Here is a 21272-nt window from a genome sequence, read left to right as displayed (position 1 = left end):
AGTCACAAACAGACTCATACCTAGACACACTGTTTGGGTCATGACTGAAAGCAGCCAGCCAAGAGGAAGCAAGTGGAGCGTATTAAGTTCCCAGACAGTTCTTCATGATATGTTTCGACCTGTCTCCAGTTAGACGAGCTGTCTGTCCATACCCGTTTATCGATTTCTCTTATAAGGATAGTTTATACCCCGTTGTAATTATTGTTCACCCTTTATCAACCTCTTGGGTCTTTACCCCCAATATGTTTATCTTCTCTTCCCAAGTTAAACACAAACTGGTGGCGATAACCACCGAGCATCTAATGGGGCTTCCTCACCCACTGTCTGAAATGCGTTAACATGGATTGGACGCTACTCGACTAATCAAACCTACACAGAGAGACAGGATGAAAAAGCGTATGAAATTGGTGTATTTGGGAGGGTCAAGTAATGAGCCTATGCCAAATGTAGGGTTTGAGTCTAATAGCAAACTTTCAATTGATCGATCCAATATCGGATCCGCTCAACAAAATGTGAATCCTTTTAAATCCCTTCATCAAATTTGATGAGATGTAGTTTTTTCTGTAATAATTTTGTGGGCTGAGAAGGCCGAAACAGTTTTCACCAGCCCTGTTACCACAACTTCAAAAAAAGGGGAATAGCATATAATGTGAAATGCTAATTACATTTAACTGAAACTTAGAAATAGCAGGTGTGGTCCAGCATGGCACGATTAGCACATCATCAGTGAAAAAGCAGCATCTGCAGTTCAGCATTGATGAAGTGAAATAATATTTGTTCTGTAGGCGTCTGAGATGAGATGGAGGACAGAATAAATCTTTTGATGTGCACTCTGTGGAGACTGGGAGTTTTGCTTAGTAATCTGGTTCTACCAATATACTGCCAATGAGAGGGTTAGAGAGTAATATACATTATATGACTAACCTGCTTGTACAATATGAAACAACAAAATCTCTTGGATCCTCTACAAGTCATTTGCTTGTTGCAAATTTGAGCAGTGAAGCTACATTCAGTTACTAAAACCAGTGAAACAAATGACCTGAGTATCGGATGTTTGCCCCAATTCTTTAAATCAGACCTGTCACTTACTGCTGCCTCCTAATGTTGTGTTTATTGTTTTTTTTAAACATCAGTATTGGCTCCAAATTGTACACATGTTTATACTTTCTTATTTATTCTCAAATGAATGTCATAGGTCTGTGCCACATCAATCTGTTTTGCCACATTCACATCAAGTGGGATGGAAGCTGCAACAGAAAGAAATTACCCTGGTTACTTGCAAACATTGCCGCCATCATTCAACTTAAGACGGAAAACTGTCAATGTTACTTTTAATGAGCGTAATTCACATCCCGAATGAAGAGTAATCTGTTGATGAGCTGTATGCAGTTATGCACACATGGGGGTAATAGCAGTAACAGTCTTAACATTTATATTTAATAGCTATGTGTTGAGTTAACAGTTGAGTGCACTTATATTGACTGATGGATTTAGCATGGTGTGTGGTTGTCGATTTTCTTTTGAGAAACTTTGGCACCAAGTACAATATTTTAAGATTCAAAGTCAATATTAGCACGTTGATGAGCTGAATTTTGACAAATCATAGAGTGGTAAATAAAAACTCCCACGTGATGGTAACCTAGCATTTGCCTCTCCAGCTCTTCACTCCTTTGCTCTTTTCCTTCAGATCCTGCTGCTCATCTGTGTTCAAACTTGTCTCGCAGGTGACATTTCAAAATCAGCTATAATTGCACTCTGCACATTACTCCCCTCTTCACGCCTCACTTTCATCTGTCATACATCTGCAAATACGCACACACACAGACACTCACACACCTGTGTCATGAACACACACACTGTCTGACAGGTGACATTTTACTCAGGTTTGATTTGTGTGTTGTTACCGAGCCACTGGTCGGGCTCTCTATACCTACCACACACACACACACACACACACACACACATATCACTTCTCTCATCATGTCAGAATTACACATGATCAGACAGCAGAAGTCAGATATTGGAAGAAAGCGACGGCATGTAATTGGAAGAAGAAAACCTGTGTGTGTGTGTGTGTGTGTGTGTGTGTGGTTGTGTGTGCAGAGGTGGATCAGTGCAAGGATCTAATTTGAATTATGTCCATAAAAAAAGTGTCTCAAGTTAAAAAAAATACAAGAAAGATTAGAACCCTTGTTTAATCAGCCAGTTGGCTAGAAAATCTATTTTTCTTTCATGGTAAATCACATAATCCCAGACAAAAAAGCTGTATTGAATATCTCAGAGCAGGAGAGGAGTGCTGTCAATCACAAACGTATTACACTAAAGAGTCACACTCCTGCTGTGTAGCCAGCCATTCAGAACATCCTCATTAACTCCCACTCGCATGCTATCTTTTGCCTTTTAATATCTACCACCTGCATGAGCGATGTTATGTGCTGGCACACCGCTGGTAGAAGTGTTTAGGAAATGACGGAGACAAAAAGAGTGAAAGAAAAACCAACAGCAAATTAGTTTGCAAAATGGAGGAGAATGTAAATGACTGAATTACTGAGTGATATTTCATTCGGATGAAACAAAGAAATGTTGCATATTTGACTGCTAATGAACAAAGATGAGACAAAAGATGGCTAAAAAGAAAAGAATGGACAAGAAAAGGTAAAAGAAAAGACAAAAGTAGGGCAGTCGAGAGATTCCACGCTGGTCTCTCACATCACTGTGCACGGCATCATTATCTCTGCCTGAACTTTGACCTCCTGACCCACGGGTGGCCCCCAAGGCTCCAGAGCGCACCTGTGCACAGCATGTTTTTGTTTGCGCGTGCTTTCGGCTCGATGAAGAGGCAGTTTGTGAGAGATAATCAGCTTACATTAGACCAGTAGTGGATTTGTTCGTCCAGTCTACCATACACACCAGACAACACACAGACCACCTGAGCTGTCCACATGAACATTCTGGCTGTGACCTGCACACACATGCACATATAAACACTACATATAATAAGGCAAACTATGCATTCTGCACCAAACCATACTGGATGTCTAATCCTAGCAATAATATTATTTTTACAGCACTTTCTTTTTATATACATATACACAGATACCAATATTTTTCCATCCAGTTTTTTATTTTAGCATCTACGTTTTCCTCATTCTGTTTCCTTGCCCTCCTAATTCACTCATTCACTACTTCCTATGCGACACTAAAAAAGATTTTGGACAATCGGGAGATATAATTTTGTGTCATGTAGGCGAAGGCATCATAACCTCTTTACTGTATAGTATTATACAGTAAATTGTAGAGTATCATATTAAAGCGTTTATTTACCTTTTATTTGACTGTTATTTGATCCAAATTTATCACTTATATGGTTCCCTCAAAATGTAAACAATAGAGCAACAGCACTTTCTACTAACAATCCTAAAATGAACACATTATTATGTCAGTGATGATGATTTATAAAATCTGAAATCTCAGCTCACTATTGAGAAAACATTGAGTGTCTATTATGTAGGGAGTAGTGCTTGGTGAGTGAAACAAGGGAGTTTTTTGGAAACAGTTGCCATACTTTTTTGGTCCTTTTAGGGAATTTTTGTAGGACACATTTCAATTGTACATATAGTATACTACTAATTGAATGCGGATTGATTTAGGACACTGATCTCCTCCTGTCTACAAACCCACCCCCTATTTTCCCTTCTCAGCTCACCAAGCGTCACTTCTCAGCAAAGTTGTTTATTGTGCTTCTGAGTGTAGCCCTGCTGCTTTATTAAACTGCAGCTCTATAACAAATAACCAGCACAGGAGGAAGGACTGAAACTGAGTTGAGAAAGGCTAAAAAGGCTGCACACTTCACTTCAATTACCCGACAAATAACATTTTCACAACACTAGCGGTAGGAATATTCAGGAACATTTTTATTGGCGGTGTTTGCGGTGTACAGTAGGAAATTGTGAGTGAAGCTACAGTTGTGTGTGTGTGCAGGTGTGCGTGTGTATGGCTTCATATCCTTGGTTTCAGAATGGTGCCATTGTTTTGCATTTCAACAGGGGAGTCTTTAGATGTTTCAGATTATTCATAGTATTCTCATGAGTCATGGAAAGCGAGCATTTCCTACATATTTCCCAGAAACTTAACTTGGCCTTTAATGGCTGTTTGAATACAGACACCTGCTACTTGATTACAAACACTTTAAAGCTGATGTTAGTGACACAGGAATCCTCACCACCTGTATGAATGTGTGTGTGTTTGTGCACCATATGTCCCTTAAAGTGAGTAACTACACACAAGCACACAGACATGTGAATAAATAAATGTGCTATTGCTATATTAGGTTGCTCTGACGTTAGTAACCTGACCTGAACTGATACCTATGATATAACACTTACTCTGTACACTGATCTCCCCAGAATAGCTACCAACAGCCCCCAGAGAACATGCTTGAGCCTGTTGCATTCACCTGAGGTGAAGTACAGTACATGTGTGGGTGGAGAAAGGACAAGCAAAAAAAAAAGATGGCATGGTAATGAAGAGAGTAATGCCAAGCATAATCCGTTATTAAAGATAAAACATGTCTCATGGTTCTGTTGCATTCTAGGCTGTTAATATCGTTAACGGAGGAGACTGTTGTTTTCTGTCACTCTTCATATGTCACTGCAGTATTTTGATCTGGTAAAGTATGTTTTGAGACAAACACAGTTTTTCTTTGATGTACCAGACATAAGGATGATACTAAACATATGCGACTGCCAGCTTTTTGATTCACAGTGTCAGAATCAAATAACATATCCTCTTTAATTTATGGTATTGGTTGGTTATGGTTTATGGTCACAGTGATGACCAGCTGCAGGTGCTGTGGGTGTGTGGGCTTTGCGTCAGTGTTTTGATGAGTTTACTGTTGTGCATAAGCCGGAGTAGACAGGACAGTCCTAAAGACTGTTCTGGTTACACAACATGATGATTTGCGAAGGGTAAAACACTTTAGTTGCTTAAAGAGCAATGACACCATTAGGCAAAAGGTAATAAAAAAATGTGCCTTATATAACTAAAGAGTTAAAATGACCCATTATATTTCAGGATAAAAATCCTACAACAAATGAAGCATGGTGTTAGTTCATGCAGGACACGGAGCTATGTGCTCAGCTGTCATAGGCTGTCAGCTACTGATTTATGTGTCAGTTACAGGTTTATGAGTGCTCGTCAGTCACTCACCAACCACAGCCCACTCTATCAACAAAGCGGTCCCTTTAAATACGACCTCCTCCTCACTGATCCCTGCTCAGCTAAACTGCCACCCACGCCCTGCTGCCGGCAACTTGCCCTCCACCACCCCAGCCTCCACCTTTTAACACTGAGTCCAAACATGGTTGTGGTAAATGGCATTCATCTTGAACAATGTATCTTGCCTGCTACGCCCACTGGGGGATTTTGCACATGTTCCCTGTTTTATCTTAGCATGCTGCTTGACTAATCCAGGGAACATCCGAAGAATGGAGCCATTCGCACCAAGCATAACTGAATTCCCATTTGTGTCATAAATGGTTAAATCGTTTCAGTTTGCTCTTGGGCTCAGGCAGGTTCGGACAGAAAAATACTGGCCATTTGGGTGGTAAAAGGTCCAACGTCAAGATCACAGCGGCTTCACATAACATGTTTTTGGCTTCATGACATCTCAAGTCTGCCTCTAGGGAAGTTCATCAAATTTTGACCAGTTGTCAATTGGACCCAAAGATTAACAGATTTGATTTCAGGGCTTGAGGGTCAAAGGTCACGGTGACCTCATTTAGAGAGAAAAAAGTACGTAAACTAAAACTGCACTGGTCGGCGAAGGCATTCAACCACAGGACGGTTATTGTATCGATGCACATATGGTACACACATGATAGTCTGATTTGTGTGTTGGGTGAGCTTGTGTGTTTTTGTGTGAACAGCATGACTCATGGGATAATTGCCCACATGAAGGCTGGCATTAGAGATCATTTCACACCAGGGACAGGAAGCACAGATAAACAAATGCAGACCTCACCTCTCTTCCACTTGTTGAAGGTATTTTCTCAGCTCGTCTAAATTTGTATTGGCCTTATGAAGTGCGTCACTCAGAACTTTCTCTCTCTCCTCATTCCTTCTCTCCAGCTCTTCTCTCTGCCTCCTCAGTCTCTCCACCTCCAAGTCTCCCAGCTCGCCTCTAAGTTTTTTCTCTTTTTCTTCACTGATTTTCTCATAGTCCTCCTCCATCTCTCTCCCCCTCCTGTCATTTTCCTCTCTCAGAAGCCTCTCTGTGTCTCTGCGCTTCTCTTCCAGCTCTTCTTTCATGCTGGTTTCTCTCTCCTCTGCTTTTCTTTGCACCTCCAGGTTAAGTGCCGTCTCCCACTCCAGCCTGCTCAGCTCCAGTGCCTCGCGCTGGGCCTTCTCTCTCTGGGCGGCCTCTCTCAGCTCCTGGAGCTCTGTCTCCAACTGAGCCAGTCGGGTGTTGAGCTGATGGAACTCGTGGTAAATGAGGTAACTTACACCACAGTAACGACACACTGTCTCACTGCGATCCATCTGAGGGGAAAATGCATACAATTAGTTCTAATATATTAGTTAAGAAGCAGCTACAGATGTACAACTTAGCATTTCAGCACATATACAGCCACATCTCTTTCTTTAAGGAACTTTAAATCCCCCCCACCTGACCTACTCCATCCTCCATTCTGGTTTAAACACAGAAAATCTCAGATTCTCAAATATGCAATACATCAGCTTTTAAGCTTTTTATCATCTCGTCCTTGAGTAACACCTTTAAGTCCAAATTACATTTTCACGTCAATGTCACGGAGGACAATAAACATGTCCTGGATGAATGATTTATTGTACGAGGAGAGAAAACTGTGAGCTGTCTACAAAAATATTTAGACTGATAACTACAGGCCCACTTTATCCATCAAAATCTGTTTCAGTCGCTGATGTCAGAGGCATTTTCTTTTTATCTGTCAGCAGTTCACAGCAGAAGAACACGGAACCTCTAATCCTCCAGATATTGCTTTTACTGCTTTCTGTTAGGGAAAAAAACATCTTCCCAAATTATCTCTTTTTTTTCTGTGCATGTCAATGCATTCTCTCTGAGCTGTTCTCACTTCTTTAAGGCTCATGAGGGGATGAGATCACATCCCCCAAGCTTTTCATCTTCGTGATAATATGTGTCAGATGATATTTGTGTGGCATGCTGACAGATCCTGCTTCAAAACAGCTCCAAACAGACAAATAGACTGCTGCATGATGTAAACAAGGTGAAATATACTTTCAAACAAAGCTTTCTTGCTTGAGAAGACAAAAACTAACCGTGCAGTTCATATAATTACTGGCATCATCGCACAGGTATCATATGATCGCCTTTGTCCACTCGTTTGTGTGACCAGAATATCTCAAACAATGAAGTTTGGAGTGAATTGAAATTGCAAATGCGTCCTAGGCCTCATACGAAGGACCATCTACTTTGCTGACGTCCTCTGACCTGCTAGTTTCCCAATGAACCAAATATTTTTGCCCTTCTCAGTGACCATACATTGATTAGGTTGCAACCACCGCCACAATATCAACACTGATCATCACATAATGATATCTATTTTATTTTTTCATTCAGTGCCTCCTGACTCCAGCTCTCTCCTGCTCACGCCAACACACAGAAACACACAGAATGATATTGTCATCGAACGCATCTGTAAACTCAGACTGAGTAAAACAACATTGTTTTGGTCTTAGAGAACAGAAATTATGTGTTTACTTGCATATAGGTTGAGAAGTGAGATAGGATCACAAAGTGGTTAAAGGAGACACACTCAGGACGTGTTCTAATGTCAAATCTGAAGAGACAAACTTAACGTTGTCCACTTGTGATAAGATCTCTCATGACAGAGGTTAAACCAGGTTGGGGCCTAATACTTTTGTTTTGGTGGCCCTGTATGGTATTTCCCCAAGGCTCACTGTGCTATATACTGATGGTAATGGTGGATTATATGGAGTTTTTGATTGGACTCATTCTTTTGGGAGGATAAAAGAAGACAACAGCTGAAAGTAGAGGAAAAAGAAACAAGCAGGTTAAGGAGATTAAACAGTGTACCATATAAATTCATTAGCTTTTATTTAAATAATAATAACTTTATAATGCGTATCTAAACAATGTTATAAACTCTTTACAAAATCCATGGCAAAAAAAAGAATGAATAAAAATAAAAGGTATTCAATTCATTTCAATTTTAAGCTCCAAATTATAACATATTAAGGTCGAGACCTTAACATTTACAAACAGTTCCCACAATGTAAGATAAAAAGGAATTAAAGGAATTAAAACAACACATTAGCGCCACAGTTACAAATATTAAAAATGCTTTCCTATAAAGATGTGATTTTAAGATAAGTAGTGCATTGGCGAGCCTAATCTCGTCAGGCAGGGAGTTGCAGAGCCTCGGGGCCCTGACAAAGAAAGCCCGGTCACCTTGAGTAGCCAGCCTTGACCTAAGGTAGTCAGCCTTGGCCTAAATAAAAGTGCGAGAGGACAAATAAGCTCTCTGACTATAGCAAATGAAAATACAAATCTAAATATAGACTATTTTCGGATATTTGGAATACATTCAGAGATTAAAAACAGGAGCTGAAAACATAAATCTATACTCAGATCAATGTCAAATATTGTTTGAAAGTTTGTCTTTGTCTCTTCTTTCTGACAATCTACAAACAAACAGATTTGAATAAAATACTGACGAGAGCCTCAACATGAAAAGACAGATAGATCAAGAGAATGGCAGCTATTGCCTACAAAGTAATTTTCCTGAAAGATGCTCAAATGGATTTTATTGAATGATCACATCCTCTTTTTTTCCCCTCTGCGAGAAGTCAGAGAGAAATGACGGGTGGTAAATGAGACAGACAGACTAAACACACAGCATTACTTGAAAGTGCTTTTGATGAGACAAATGATTGACAGGTAACGCTTTCAAGAAGATAACGGCTCTCTCTCTCTCTCTCTCTCTCTGTCTCTCTCTGTCTCTCTCTGTCTCTCTCGGTTCCCACCTATCACAGTGCCTTCTTACTCTGTGTTCGCATCTTGTCTCTCTGTGTCAGGTCAAGGTGCAGATCATGTCTGTCTTGTGTCTTCAGGACAGCAGGAGTCTGTATTCCCACAGCCGTGACAGAAAGACAGGGAGACAGAGGGCTGCACTCACTGAGAAGAAGAGAACGCTGTACACACTTGGATCCAGTGCAGGAAAATTAAATGCAAGAGTGAATGGAGGCTTTGCTAGTGGTTCTGTGATGCTGCACTTCAAGGTAGGGTTGGTAATTTGTTTCTTTCTTTGTTGAAACCCTCCTGATGTCCCCATAACCATCAATAAATAAAGTCATCTAGAAAAAAAAGAACAAAAGCCTGTATCTATGGACAACAAAGCAAAGGCGTGGTGATAGTTTTTGTCACTATACAGTAAGGTATTGTATTCCTTTGTGTCGGACATTTGTCCTGATGAGACAAACAGGAAAAAAAATGGGGCAGCGAGGACAGAACAGGAGGACAAGTATTAGTGTTGGCGGAGACAAGGCTCCAAAAATAACAATGCATCACACTGTTTGCCACAGAATGGGATATTATATATCTGAATTGTTCATAAGCGTGAGATGAGAGAGACAGAGAGAGAAAGAGAGACAGAGATTGTAAGTGCGTGCAAAAGTGTGTAATATTTAGGACTGGGGCTCAGGGGGTTTCGATGTTTACTGTGCAGATGTCCATGTAAGTCCTGCAGGGATAGATACTTTTAAAAAAAAACTATAGAGTGTGTGTGTGCATGTGTGTGTGTGTGTAAGTATGCGTGTGTGTGAGAGAGACAGACTTTGTTTGTAAGTGGGGGGTTTTATTTTGTCCCAAAAAGTGTATATCCGTCCTTTCCTCTATGTGTGTGTGTCAAAGTGCATGTGTGTGCGAAGTGTGTGTGTGCGTGTGTGTGTCAAACCATAGCTGAGGCACGATTCAGCCCTCTGGTCACTTTAACAGTGTGTATTGACCCCTTGATGTCTGTCTACATGACTACATCACACACATAGAGAACCCTCACTTTCACACACACTCACACACACACACACACACACACACACACACACACACACACACACACGTATGTCTTGATTGTGACGACACTCTGATGAACTAAACAATATTCTAACCTGAGCCAACTCTTGACCATCAAACAGCTCTTTGAATGTCCTCACAATGTCAACATGTCCTCACAACAATGGATTCAAACTACAATTTGTCCATACGACACAAACACAGGGAACTTTTCTCCCGCTCACACAATCCACAGCACAAACACACTCAAAAGCAGGGGTTAGATACAAAACACAGACAGAAGCACACACACACACCCAAGGACAGACAGACTGACAAACATACACGCATATTAAAATCCCACTCAGAAACAAGCACAAACGTGCATGATTACAAACAAAAGACATAGACAGACACATACAAAGGAAAATTTACTTGCATAAGCATCTTCTGACAGACAAAACCCACACAGTCATTCACTCTTCACGACACACTCACACACATATACACACACCCTGAGGGCAGAATGTCTGCACCACCAGTCAGTTGTGTGCTCCCGTGACTGAATTTGGCCCCGTGGGGAGACCCCTTGCCCTGGGCACTGACACGTTCACTTAGCACTCAAACCACAAAACTAGCCCCCTCCACATGCTAACACATTCACTGCACACACACACACACACACACACACACACACACACACACACACACACACACACACACGCACACGCACACACACACACGCTTGCAGAAAATACCTGCGAGGAGAAGGAGAGAAAAGAGGAGGTGGTTTGAATGAAACGAGGATGTGCCCAGGAAAAGAGAGAAGGAATTAGGGAGCGGAGGAAAAGAGTCGTGTTGTCCTTTAAATGTTGCATGCCAGCGTCCAATTGATGCTCCTCTCCTGCACACCAAACCTCTTTGTCCTCTAGTGCACGCACCACTTCTATGGCTCCCCTTGTGCGTCTCCTATCTCTTTTTCAGTCAGTCTCTTTATTGACTCCATTAGTATGCTGAACCGCTGCCAAAAGCAGTTTAAAACATTAATTTGAAGGCACATACGACTCTTACACTCACACTGCTTCAATTCATCCGGTAATGGTGATTCAATTATATATCCAGCTAATAAATATCTATTACAAAGAGCTTATTATAACGTCAACATGCTAAATGTAAATATGCAAAACATGTCTAATGCCTTGGGGTATGTCAGCGATGTGGCTGTGTGTGTGTGTGTGTGTGTGTGTGTGTGTGTGTGTGTGTGTGTGTGTGTGTGTGTGTCTGCATCTACAGTCAATAACCACAGAGCACTGACAGCGAATCCTCCACCTCCTACTGTAACTGAAGCTCCAGCATGTGTCTACACCTAGCAGGTACTGAGGCCGCTCTGTGTGTGAGCGTGTGTGTGTCTGTGTTTTGTGACTTGGAGCCCCTCCACACTCCATGTTATCACCACAATGCCTCCATGCTCCATCAATTAAACATTGGGCTATTACCTCTCGCCTGATGTGAAACATTTAGGAGGGGTGGAGTGGGTGCAGGGTGAGGACATTTTCTGGCTGGTTGGTGTCTTGCCAGGATGAGAGGCATCATTAATTTATGTGGTGCCTTTTTAGCTCCCTTACTGTCTGCGTGTGTGTCTTCATTGTCTCATGCACCGAGGGTGGAGGTGGACCGCTACACAGACAAGGCACAAAAAAATAAAATAATCTAATTTCCCCCCAGTTTGACGAATCCTCTACTTTCACAATCACTCCACCTCTCTTTGCCCCATTGATCTTTCCATAATCTCCCACTTCCTCTGCGAATCCCTTTTCCTCGTGTTTGCTCCCTCCCCCTCTCCTTCCTCCTTCCTCCTTCCTCTGCCGAAAAAACAACTGCCCTTTCCCTCCCTCTTCTCCTCATCTTCCTGCTCCTCTCGCTCGTCCACCTCCGCCTCCTCGGCTACAGCTGCCGTGACCCATCTGGCTCATCAAAACACCAGAAGTGGGTCACTGTCACGAACACGGACCCTTCATGTTACACACACACGCACAGTATACCCCCCCCCATGTCCATGCGCACACCAAAACACATTCCGTGACCAAAAACTGACCCAACAGGCATGCAGCACACACGAGACACTGCACACACAACGTATGTACCCCTGTCTATACAGCATACATAACACAGTGATGAATTGGTTTCACATCCAAAAATCACATGGCGCACAACATGTTTGTACCGTAGCATATTTTACAGACGCTATAGACGCACTACTTTAGAAAGACGGGCACTTAAAGTCACACAAAAAAAAGTCCTCTCCTTTTGTCCTAAACCCAATTAGGGAGGTCTACATTTACAGGGTTTCTTTGTGGACTGTTTGACAAAAATCTCTCTTTGCCTTGTGAACTGCAGTTTTTTCCCGTACTTATCAGACACAGCAGCCTGGCCAAAATCGGACCAAAAAATCATTTGTCCCTTAATCTTATTTATCAGATCAGCAGAAGGTCAAAGCCTTTAATGAGGCAGAGATGGTGTGCAGACTGTACACAGCAGGCAGAGTACAGAGGAGCTGGAGGCCAGCACAGATCTTCACAAACACACACACTAAACTATTTATTTCCGCTAATCCCCAGTACATGAAAAACCTGAACGCCTTTGTGTAATTTTGGGAGACGGGAGGCTCGAAAAACTACAATACACACAAACAATTACAGTCATGGAAGCACAGCTAAGCGCACATTGAAATCTGTTTAGAGATGTTATGGAGGGGTACAAGGCATTTAGGCTTTTTTGTGGGTGCCTGGAGGATTAGAGGCATTAGGATTAGGTTTAATCAAGTGATATGATGATGGGCGGCGGATTTAGGGAGGAAAAACAAAGGCAGGAGAGCAGCCTCGTCCATCATACCTGGATCCTTCTGAACTCTCTCTCTCTCTCTCATTCTTCCAATCTAACAAATGCTTTCTTCTTTTTGTCCTCTGAGCTCCCACTCCTCTCTCTCTCCGTCTGTCTGTGAAATCACAGACACGAGAGATCACGCAAGCATTTAAGAAGGGATTAAGTAGTTAAGGGACTTATCCATGTTTTTTTTTCCACTAATTTACCTAAATTATTTTTCTTTTTTGGACTGTGATAGTGCATGAGAGCTTGTAGAGCATGAGTGTGTGTGTGTTTGTGTGTGTGTGTGTGTCCTAAAAACACTGTCCAGCTGTGCTCTTCTGTTTGCGTGTCAAATGGAGAATGTTTTTTGGGAGCTTTTGTCACGTAGCGTGCGCATTTTAGAGCTTTAGTTTTTTTGGATCTGTTTTTTTCCTTTTGCTTTTGCGTGCATGAATATGTCTGGGCGCATGTGTGTACATCATATATGTATGCGTGTGCTCTTGATTGTGTGTGCGATCGAGACAGCGCTTCGTGACTGTGGCTTTGTTGATTTTTGTGACGATAAAGACCCCCTGTGGTGCTCAGTGTAGCGAGAGCCAACACTGAGATTCCACTCATCTGGACCCCATGGCGCAGCACACATCACATGACAGGCGTGTATGAGTTTATGAACCCGCACACATAATACCATGAGTGTAGAATTCGGGCGTGTGTGAATATTCGTGTGCATGTATAACCTCCTTGACCATGGTATGGTGTGCGTGAAAGATTATCTTTTGTGTGAGTGTGTGTGAGTGTGGAGCAGGGAGAAGGGCGGGGACGTAGCAGTCACAAGGGATAAAGGGAAGTCTAAAAGGGGGGCCGAGGCGTGCAAGTAGCAGAGAGGAGAAAGAAGATGGGGTGAAGACAGATCAGGGACATACTGTGCTTTGGTGGATGAATCAAAGTGTGTGAGATGGTCAGTGTCTGGGCTGTGTGTGTGTGTCTGTAACACTAAGGAATCCACATTCGCTCCCAGGCACAGATTTGTACATGCAGACAGCAGACGCAAGAAACGATCAGCAATAGTCTCTCAAAAGTCAGGACAAAGTCGACAGAGCAGACAACCAAGTGTTGGATGGAGTGATGCGCCAGAGGGACAGTAAAAATAAAATAGGCACTATGATAAAAAAATGAGAGCTTGCAGGAGGTATTATCCAGGGTTGCATGTCTGTCGCTTCACTGGCTGTCCTCCCGTTTGCAAATCTCTTTCCTTGCCTTCCCTTTCCCCGTCTGCCTGGCCGCCCACCTCACTTGCTCCTTTGCGTGGTAGCAGGGAAAGGGCAGTGGCAGGGAAATAAATCACCTATGGCTGCCTCGACCGGCACTTGGTCACGCATCACATCACATCCAAGCACATGGCGAGGCATGGCATGGCACGTCACAGCACGGTGTGGTGTGGCATGGCACAGCACAGCAGACACAAACAACATAGCCTGAAGAGCAGAGAGCAGAGAGCAGGGAGAGGACTGGCTGCACTATTCATTTTGTTGTGTGTGTGTGTGTGTGTGTGTGTGTGTGTGTGTGTGTGTGTGTGTGTGTGTGTGTGTGTGTGTGGTGGGGGGTTTGGTTATGCTGACAAATCAGTCTAGATGTCTTGACATATTTTCATCAAGGTTAGCTAAGCCTCCAGAAGTGGGTGATTAATACATTTACAGCAGCTCCGTGATTAATCATTCCCCAAATCTCATCAAGCACAAGACAAAGAATAAGACGCCACAGTATCAGTTGCACAAAGTCCAGAATAGACAACATGGAGTTGGTTGCATTAGCTCCTGGCAAAATCGAACTTAGCCTATTTAAAGCAACACTATTAAACTATTTTTATCTTAACAGCTTGAAAATAATTTTGATGGTACACTAGCTTGTAATTTACAGTGGTCCTGAGAGCTCTGCACACTGCAGCTTTAGAAAACACATGCAAACAGACAAAACACAAGCAAAGTCAGGATGGTTTTTCAAACATTCATAGCACTGAAAAAAAGAAAATCATACTGAAAATATACACAATACAATCAAATAGAGAAAGTAGTAGCAGTAGTAGTAATAAAAGCAAAAGGGGTAGATGTAGTAGTAGTAGTGGTGCTGGTAATAGAGATAGTAGTAGTAGTAGTAGTAGTAGTAGTAGTAGTAGTAGTAGTAGTGTTACAGTCTTTGTTGAAGCAGGGACTCCCTGTTTACATTCTTGACTGGCCAGAGCTGCAGGTAAATCCTATCAACCAATTACACACAGTCTTCGCTAGATTTAAGTTTTATTGCTGCAACCCCATGAAGTTAATCACGAGTTTGACACAGGCTATAGTACATCCTGCTGCACAATATGCCCCTCAGCCTTGTGATTTAATGTCCCAGCAGTTGTGCTGACAGATAATAAACTGTATGTACAAGGATTAACTCCACAGTTCCAGAAATCAGAGCTCCAGTTGATGTTTTTAACCTAGATTGTTCACTTTCCAGACTCCAGTATGTCAGTCAGCCACAACATTGGTTTTAATGCTATCACTGACCGATGTTTATCAGGAGCCTTCATTAACGTGATTTAAACCTAATTTTATAGTTTCAATTATTTGCCATTTATGAGACTTGAAGTCAAAATCAGCCACAAATTAAAACCATACCAGTTGTAATGTAGTGGTTGATATTATATTATATCACATTATATTACAGTTTCTCAGGGTCCAGGTTTGAAACACAGAGTGCAGACATACGGGGTGAAGGCAGGACAGCAGGGCAGCCAGTGAAAAAAAAAAACGAGCCAGAGAGAGAAGGGGGAGTATAGTCTGTTACATTAATCAGAGTTAGCAGACAACACATGTGCTTCCGTTAGCCCCACTAGACCATGCATCACAACACGCGACTCGGCACAACATGGCACGGCACACTAAGCCAAGAGAGGCCAGAGGAGGCAACACCGGCTGAACTATGCGTGCTTCTACGTGTGTGTGTCTTTGTGTGTGTGTCCGCTTGCCCGCCTGTCTATCTCTGAATGTTGATTTTTCACTTGCGATCCAGTTTGTGAATAATAGCATGGCGTTTTCTGAAATTCTTCATCTGCAGTGTAAACCAGGTGGAAGTAGATAGCATTCTGTCTGACTAGATGAAAGTCAGTGGAGCGAAGAAAACTGCAACCTCATTTAACCTTCTTGAGCAAGAGAAAACAAGTGCCGTCGCCTGCGGTGCTTAACTCTGTGATGAATCAGACACTTATGAATGAATAAAACAGGCGTCGATCTAATTCAGTTTGAATGCACTAAAACCTAAAGCTTTACATCACTGAAGCTCAGCGAGGCAGAAAGTTAAAGTTAATATAATGTCTGCAAGAAAATCACAACCCCGTTCACTGTTGATGAGGTATGATGGGTCTGTGAGTGGTTACATTTCTGGGTTACACACGTTGGTCCACGAAACACTCATCTGTTCAATTTTCTGTATGAAAAATCTAAATGAAATTATATTTTCTAAATTCATGATATATTAGACTACTTTACTAATATTTTTGCGTTTGTCATAGCAATCACTATAAATGGCTGTCGAGCTATATGTATATTCACATAAACACAATCTTCCCCATGAGTTAGCTTCTCCACCAAATGTGCATTTAGAGGTAAATTCGACTTATGTACCAATAAAAATAACAAGTCAGTGGCCAGGTTTGGATGCAGCCCCCGCTAGCCAATCAGCCGTGAGATGAGTCGGACGCTTAGATTCCACCCTCTCAGGCAGGCAAGATAAGTTACAAAAATATAAAAGTATAAAATAATAAATAAAAAACTGGACTAAAATAAGAATAGAAATATTATTGGAAATGTCAAATGAGAAGGAAGTATTTGCACATGATTATGAATGTAGTATTGCACATGATATTAATAATACTGTACATGATAATAATGAAACTAAATATATTGCACACAAAAAATCTAAAGTTATATAGCACATGAAAATGAAAGAGTGACATTGCACATGATGATGAGCAGGAATATTGTACATGTTGAGAGGTAATATTTCACATGGAATTCATAAAAAATATAATTGTTTTCAGTCTCTGATGTAAAGAAGAAGAGTTATGCAACAGAGATTTCTTAGTTGTCGTAAAGTGAGATTTGTACCTCTTGCTAAAAACACATATCTTTGTGGATATGATGGCTAATGGTTTACTGAGGCCTCTGGCCTGACCTCTGTTGGAAGTTAATTTCTTTCTATATGACTGTTAAATAATCAGTGCAAAAAGTTGATTGTATAAAAAGAAATAGATCTTATTTAATGGTGTGTTATAAAAGTCAGTTGGGTATTTTCGTCACAAACCACCAGTATGCAAGGAGAAACATTAATAAATCATGTTTTTGAGTTAATGGTCTTGGGTTCAGGGATAGACTGTCTGCCCACCTGATTAATCTGTATCATTCAAAAACAGCTTCCACAGTGGCTGGCATGGAAAACGTCTCATAAAAGCAACAGTGACCTAGTAATGACCCCTGGATTATCATGCAATATTGTCACTTTGTATTACCAGGGCCCAGACAACACCCGTGACATTATTGCACAATAATCCCCCCACTGTCTCTCAGTAATTACTGCAGATCAGCATTCACCTGATGAAACCTCCCCCCTCTCCTACCCTCGTTTAATCTCTCTCTCTCTTCGCCCAGATTTAAGAAAACAGATTGGCAAAGGGGCAGGAAAGGTATGAGAGTAACAGGAGAAACAACCAAGGAGGAGAAGGAATGCAAAGGGAGGAGGAACAGGATGGGAGCAAGTCTGAGATACACTGATTACAGTGAACAGCCAACACATGTGCTGCCACTATCCAGCGACCTCCCGAGGTCTGAGAAGAAGGGAAGGGTGTGTCTGGTTTGAAACTATCCATTATTCAAGTGGGGGGGGGGACTGAATGAATGAGAGGGAAAGAAAGTAAGACAGCAAAAGAAAGGAGGAGAAATGAGTAGCACGGTGTAGCTACCTGGGACATGTGGCTTGTCTCTCCTCTCCACTTCTTCTAGAAGATTTTGCCATGCTCACATTAATAATGAATGGATGGAGGGAGGCAGAGGGAGAGGGAGACAGGGAGCAGTCGAGAGCCCACGGTCATCAGTCAGACACACGAAAAGACACGACGGAGACGAGTCAGGATTTCGATTTACGCGTTTACGCTTAACAGAGTTGAAGATCGTTTCTAGAATTAGGCACTGCAGTCGTCAACGAGATGTCAGATTTGTCTGGTTACTTTGTCTGGTTAACAGCTGAGCCTCTGGTGAGGTGTCCAAAAGAACACACTGTACTGATGTTAATATTAGACTGCAGATTATACAAAGGTAGTGGTGTGTGATAAAGTTTGTCTCCGAAAATACTCTTTAAGAGTCAATATACAGTTTAATACTTTTTAGACTTTGTTTACACCGTTTTTTGTTTATACTTTGTTTGATGATGAGGTGTGTCTCATTTCAGGGCCTGCATCCTCAGAAGACTGCATTTGAAGACTGATTGCATCACAGCAGTGCGACTGGGCTGTCTCCTTTCGAAGGCTTCTTCAAATGTGACAGACAAAAGCGTCCTTTCATCCCAGAGAAACAAAGTCTCCAGTGGGTCAAACCTATCCAAGGATTCATTGTGATTCCATGACAAACATTTTTTTTTTCAAATAGCTAATTGCTGTGTCAAGTGACGAGACATCCAATGCTTGAGTATCATGCTTGTACTCATCCGAACAGCTAACAGTACACATGTTCAAAAACCAATGGGCATTAGAACTCTTTCGTCATCTCCAACTGCAACTCTGTTGCTAGCGACAGCAAAAAGGGCGAGAGAAGCTGTTGCTGCAGATCACGGAAAGCCTCTTGAGACCAGATCTTCTCATTTTGGTTCGGCCTTTGCAGTCTATGTGGACCATGGAGACTCCTGAACTGGGCTACAGCCATGGTCACTGCACCACAAGTAAAGCTAACATACTGTAGCTCCCTACAACTACATGTCTTAAAATGATTGAACAAACAGAGACGACAGGCACTACCGGGCTCGCAGTATGTCATTAGGTGTAATTACTAGATGGAGATCAACTTCTTTTGCATGGAGGTGGTTTGGTTTTGAAAATACGGAGGTTGCTCAAAAGACAGAAATCTGAAAAGTATATCGGAAATCGGTTGTTGTTACGGACAGCTGCACCACCTTAACCACCTGGAAGTGAAGCACAGCAGGAATAAGAAAAACGTCAGGCCTAAACCAGCTAAGGTACCAGCACAAAAACATCCTCATTCTATAAAAAAAAGACAGAAAAGCCAACTGACAAGGAAACCAACAGACGGCGAGGCATAACAAACACTGTTATCAATTAGCCTACCACAAAAGATGTGGTGCCAAATTAAGTGTTTGAGAGAGATGGTTTCAAACACCTGAATACTTTAGACCCACTATACACGCTGCTGTGCCGAAAGTAGTTCAATCACGCAGCTCTGTTTAAAGTTTACGATTCATGTCGCCAAACTGGCACAAAAGTGGCAATTGATATTCCACAACCAAGAGTGTGCTAGTAGTGTATAAGCCTGTTACAAACACATTATGAGAGATGCTACATATAGTCTACTTATAGACCCTTTTCACGACAGCTAATTAGACGTGAAATACTATTTAAGCACGTATTACTAATCACAATAATAAAGGTTGTGCTCTATTTAGACATAGCCCTATGTCCTTATTGTATTCCCACTACATTTATTACATCGCATTTAATCTACACATGTATTTAGTACATCCTTTTAAAAAAGTAAATCAGAATTCAATTCAATTCAATTTTATTTGTATAGCGCCAAATCATAATATACATTATCTCAAGGCACTTTACATAGAAGGTCAAGACCTTAAACATTATAGAGAAACCCAACAGTTCCCACAATGAGCAGCACTTTGGCGACTGTGGAGAGAAAAAACTCCCTCAGAATGACAGTAAACATAATGTCTGACTAATGTAACATCTAATGTACAGAGAAAGGTTTAGAAAATAAAGTAGAAAAATGAACTTCAAGAGCTGTTGAGCTTTAGTCAACCAGAAGTGAAGTGGTAAGTTAAAGAGGTAGTGGTTGTTTTGTCTGGTTTTTCTTCAGCTTTGAGAAACACATGTAATGAAGATGATTGAGGCCGAGTCTCTTTTGTACGTGTCCTGTCAACAAACAGAGGGCAGTGTGGTCACAGTATGGACTCTGATCACATCAGCAGCTCGCACATGTGACGACAGTCTGCCTGCAGTCGGGAAAAGCTAAAAATGTAACTGACGAAAACGTGACGCTCCCCAGCAGGCGTTTAAATGTATTTAAATGTCATTACACTCAGTGTTGTCCACTGAGGCTGCTGCTGCTGATTCACGGCTCCTGCGACGCAGACTATGTAGCCATTGTGTTACCTTAACTATATAATAATACAAGAGCACAGACGTACATACACACAAACACCCACATAAACACGCCCACACACAATACATGAACTTCTACCTACTTTTCACACTTTTACAGTCAGCAGTTATCCAGAATTACAGGCCCTACTGTGACATAACCCAGCATCTCTGCTCAGCTTTCCACAGAGAGGTCATATAGTATCTAGAAAGAGAGAGAGGGAATGAGAGAGGAAGAGAAGGAGAGGAGAACGAGGAAAAAGCAGCATGTTGCTGAGACTCTGGAGTAGGGATGGGAGCCTCAGGCTGGAACACACTATAATGTGAATGCACCGGCTAAAAGAACTGAGTACCTCATCCATTATAAATGAAACTAGAGTCAGGTAGTGTGTGTGTGTGTGTGTGTGTGTGTGTGTGTGTGTGTGTGTGTGTGTGTGTGTGTGTGTGTGTGTGTGTGTGTGTGTGTGTGTAGTGTGTGTGTGTGTGTGTGCGTGCGTGCGTGTGTGTGTAAGAAAATCTCCTCATTATTGGTTTTTCTCCTCTTCTTCTCATCATTGATTCTCTCTCTGAAGAAAATGAAACAGAAAATCTTTCACTTATCTCTCTCTCACACACAGTGGGATGCATCCAATTCTCCCCCTGTCTCCCTCTGCTCTCCACTCACTCTCTAATTATCTCTGAAGCGACCGTCTTGTCCTGTTACATTGTGTTTCAGAGCTCCTCACATACCACAACATTAGAGAAGTTAACAGGGAGTATTGTCCCTCCTGTCTTTTTCTTGGCTCGCTTTTTCTCGCATCTTCTCTCCATCTCTCACTCTCTCTCTGCCTGCGCTCCCCTCTCTCTCTCCTGGAGGTGAACGTCTTGTCCTGTTACACTGTGTGTTTGAGTTTGTCTCAGACTGTGACACTTGAAGAGGGAATA

General features: G+C 41.9%; 1 protein-coding gene across 2 annotated transcripts in view; it reads right to left on the bottom strand.

Annotated features, from left to right (window-relative positions):
* lekr1 (leucine, glutamate and lysine rich 1) overlaps window positions 1–21272 on the bottom strand; it is a 76373-nt gene that overhangs the window by 46267 nt on the left and 8834 nt on the right. For both annotated transcript variants that reach the window (XM_035155423.2, XM_047339713.1), the window contains exon 3: window positions 6023–6540. In XM_035155423.2, the coding sequence (XP_035011314.1) occupies window positions 6023–6540 (518 nt within the window). The remainder of the gene's footprint in view (window positions 1–6022; window positions 6541–21272) is intronic.

The sequence above is a fragment of the Hippoglossus stenolepis genome, chromosome 4 (genome assembly GCF_022539355.2).
Source record: "Hippoglossus stenolepis isolate QCI-W04-F060 chromosome 4, HSTE1.2, whole genome shotgun sequence".
In the NCBI taxonomy this organism is placed as follows: domain Eukaryota; kingdom Metazoa; phylum Chordata; class Actinopteri; order Pleuronectiformes; family Pleuronectidae; genus Hippoglossus; species Hippoglossus stenolepis.
This window is presented reverse-complemented; position numbering and strand designations above follow the sequence as displayed.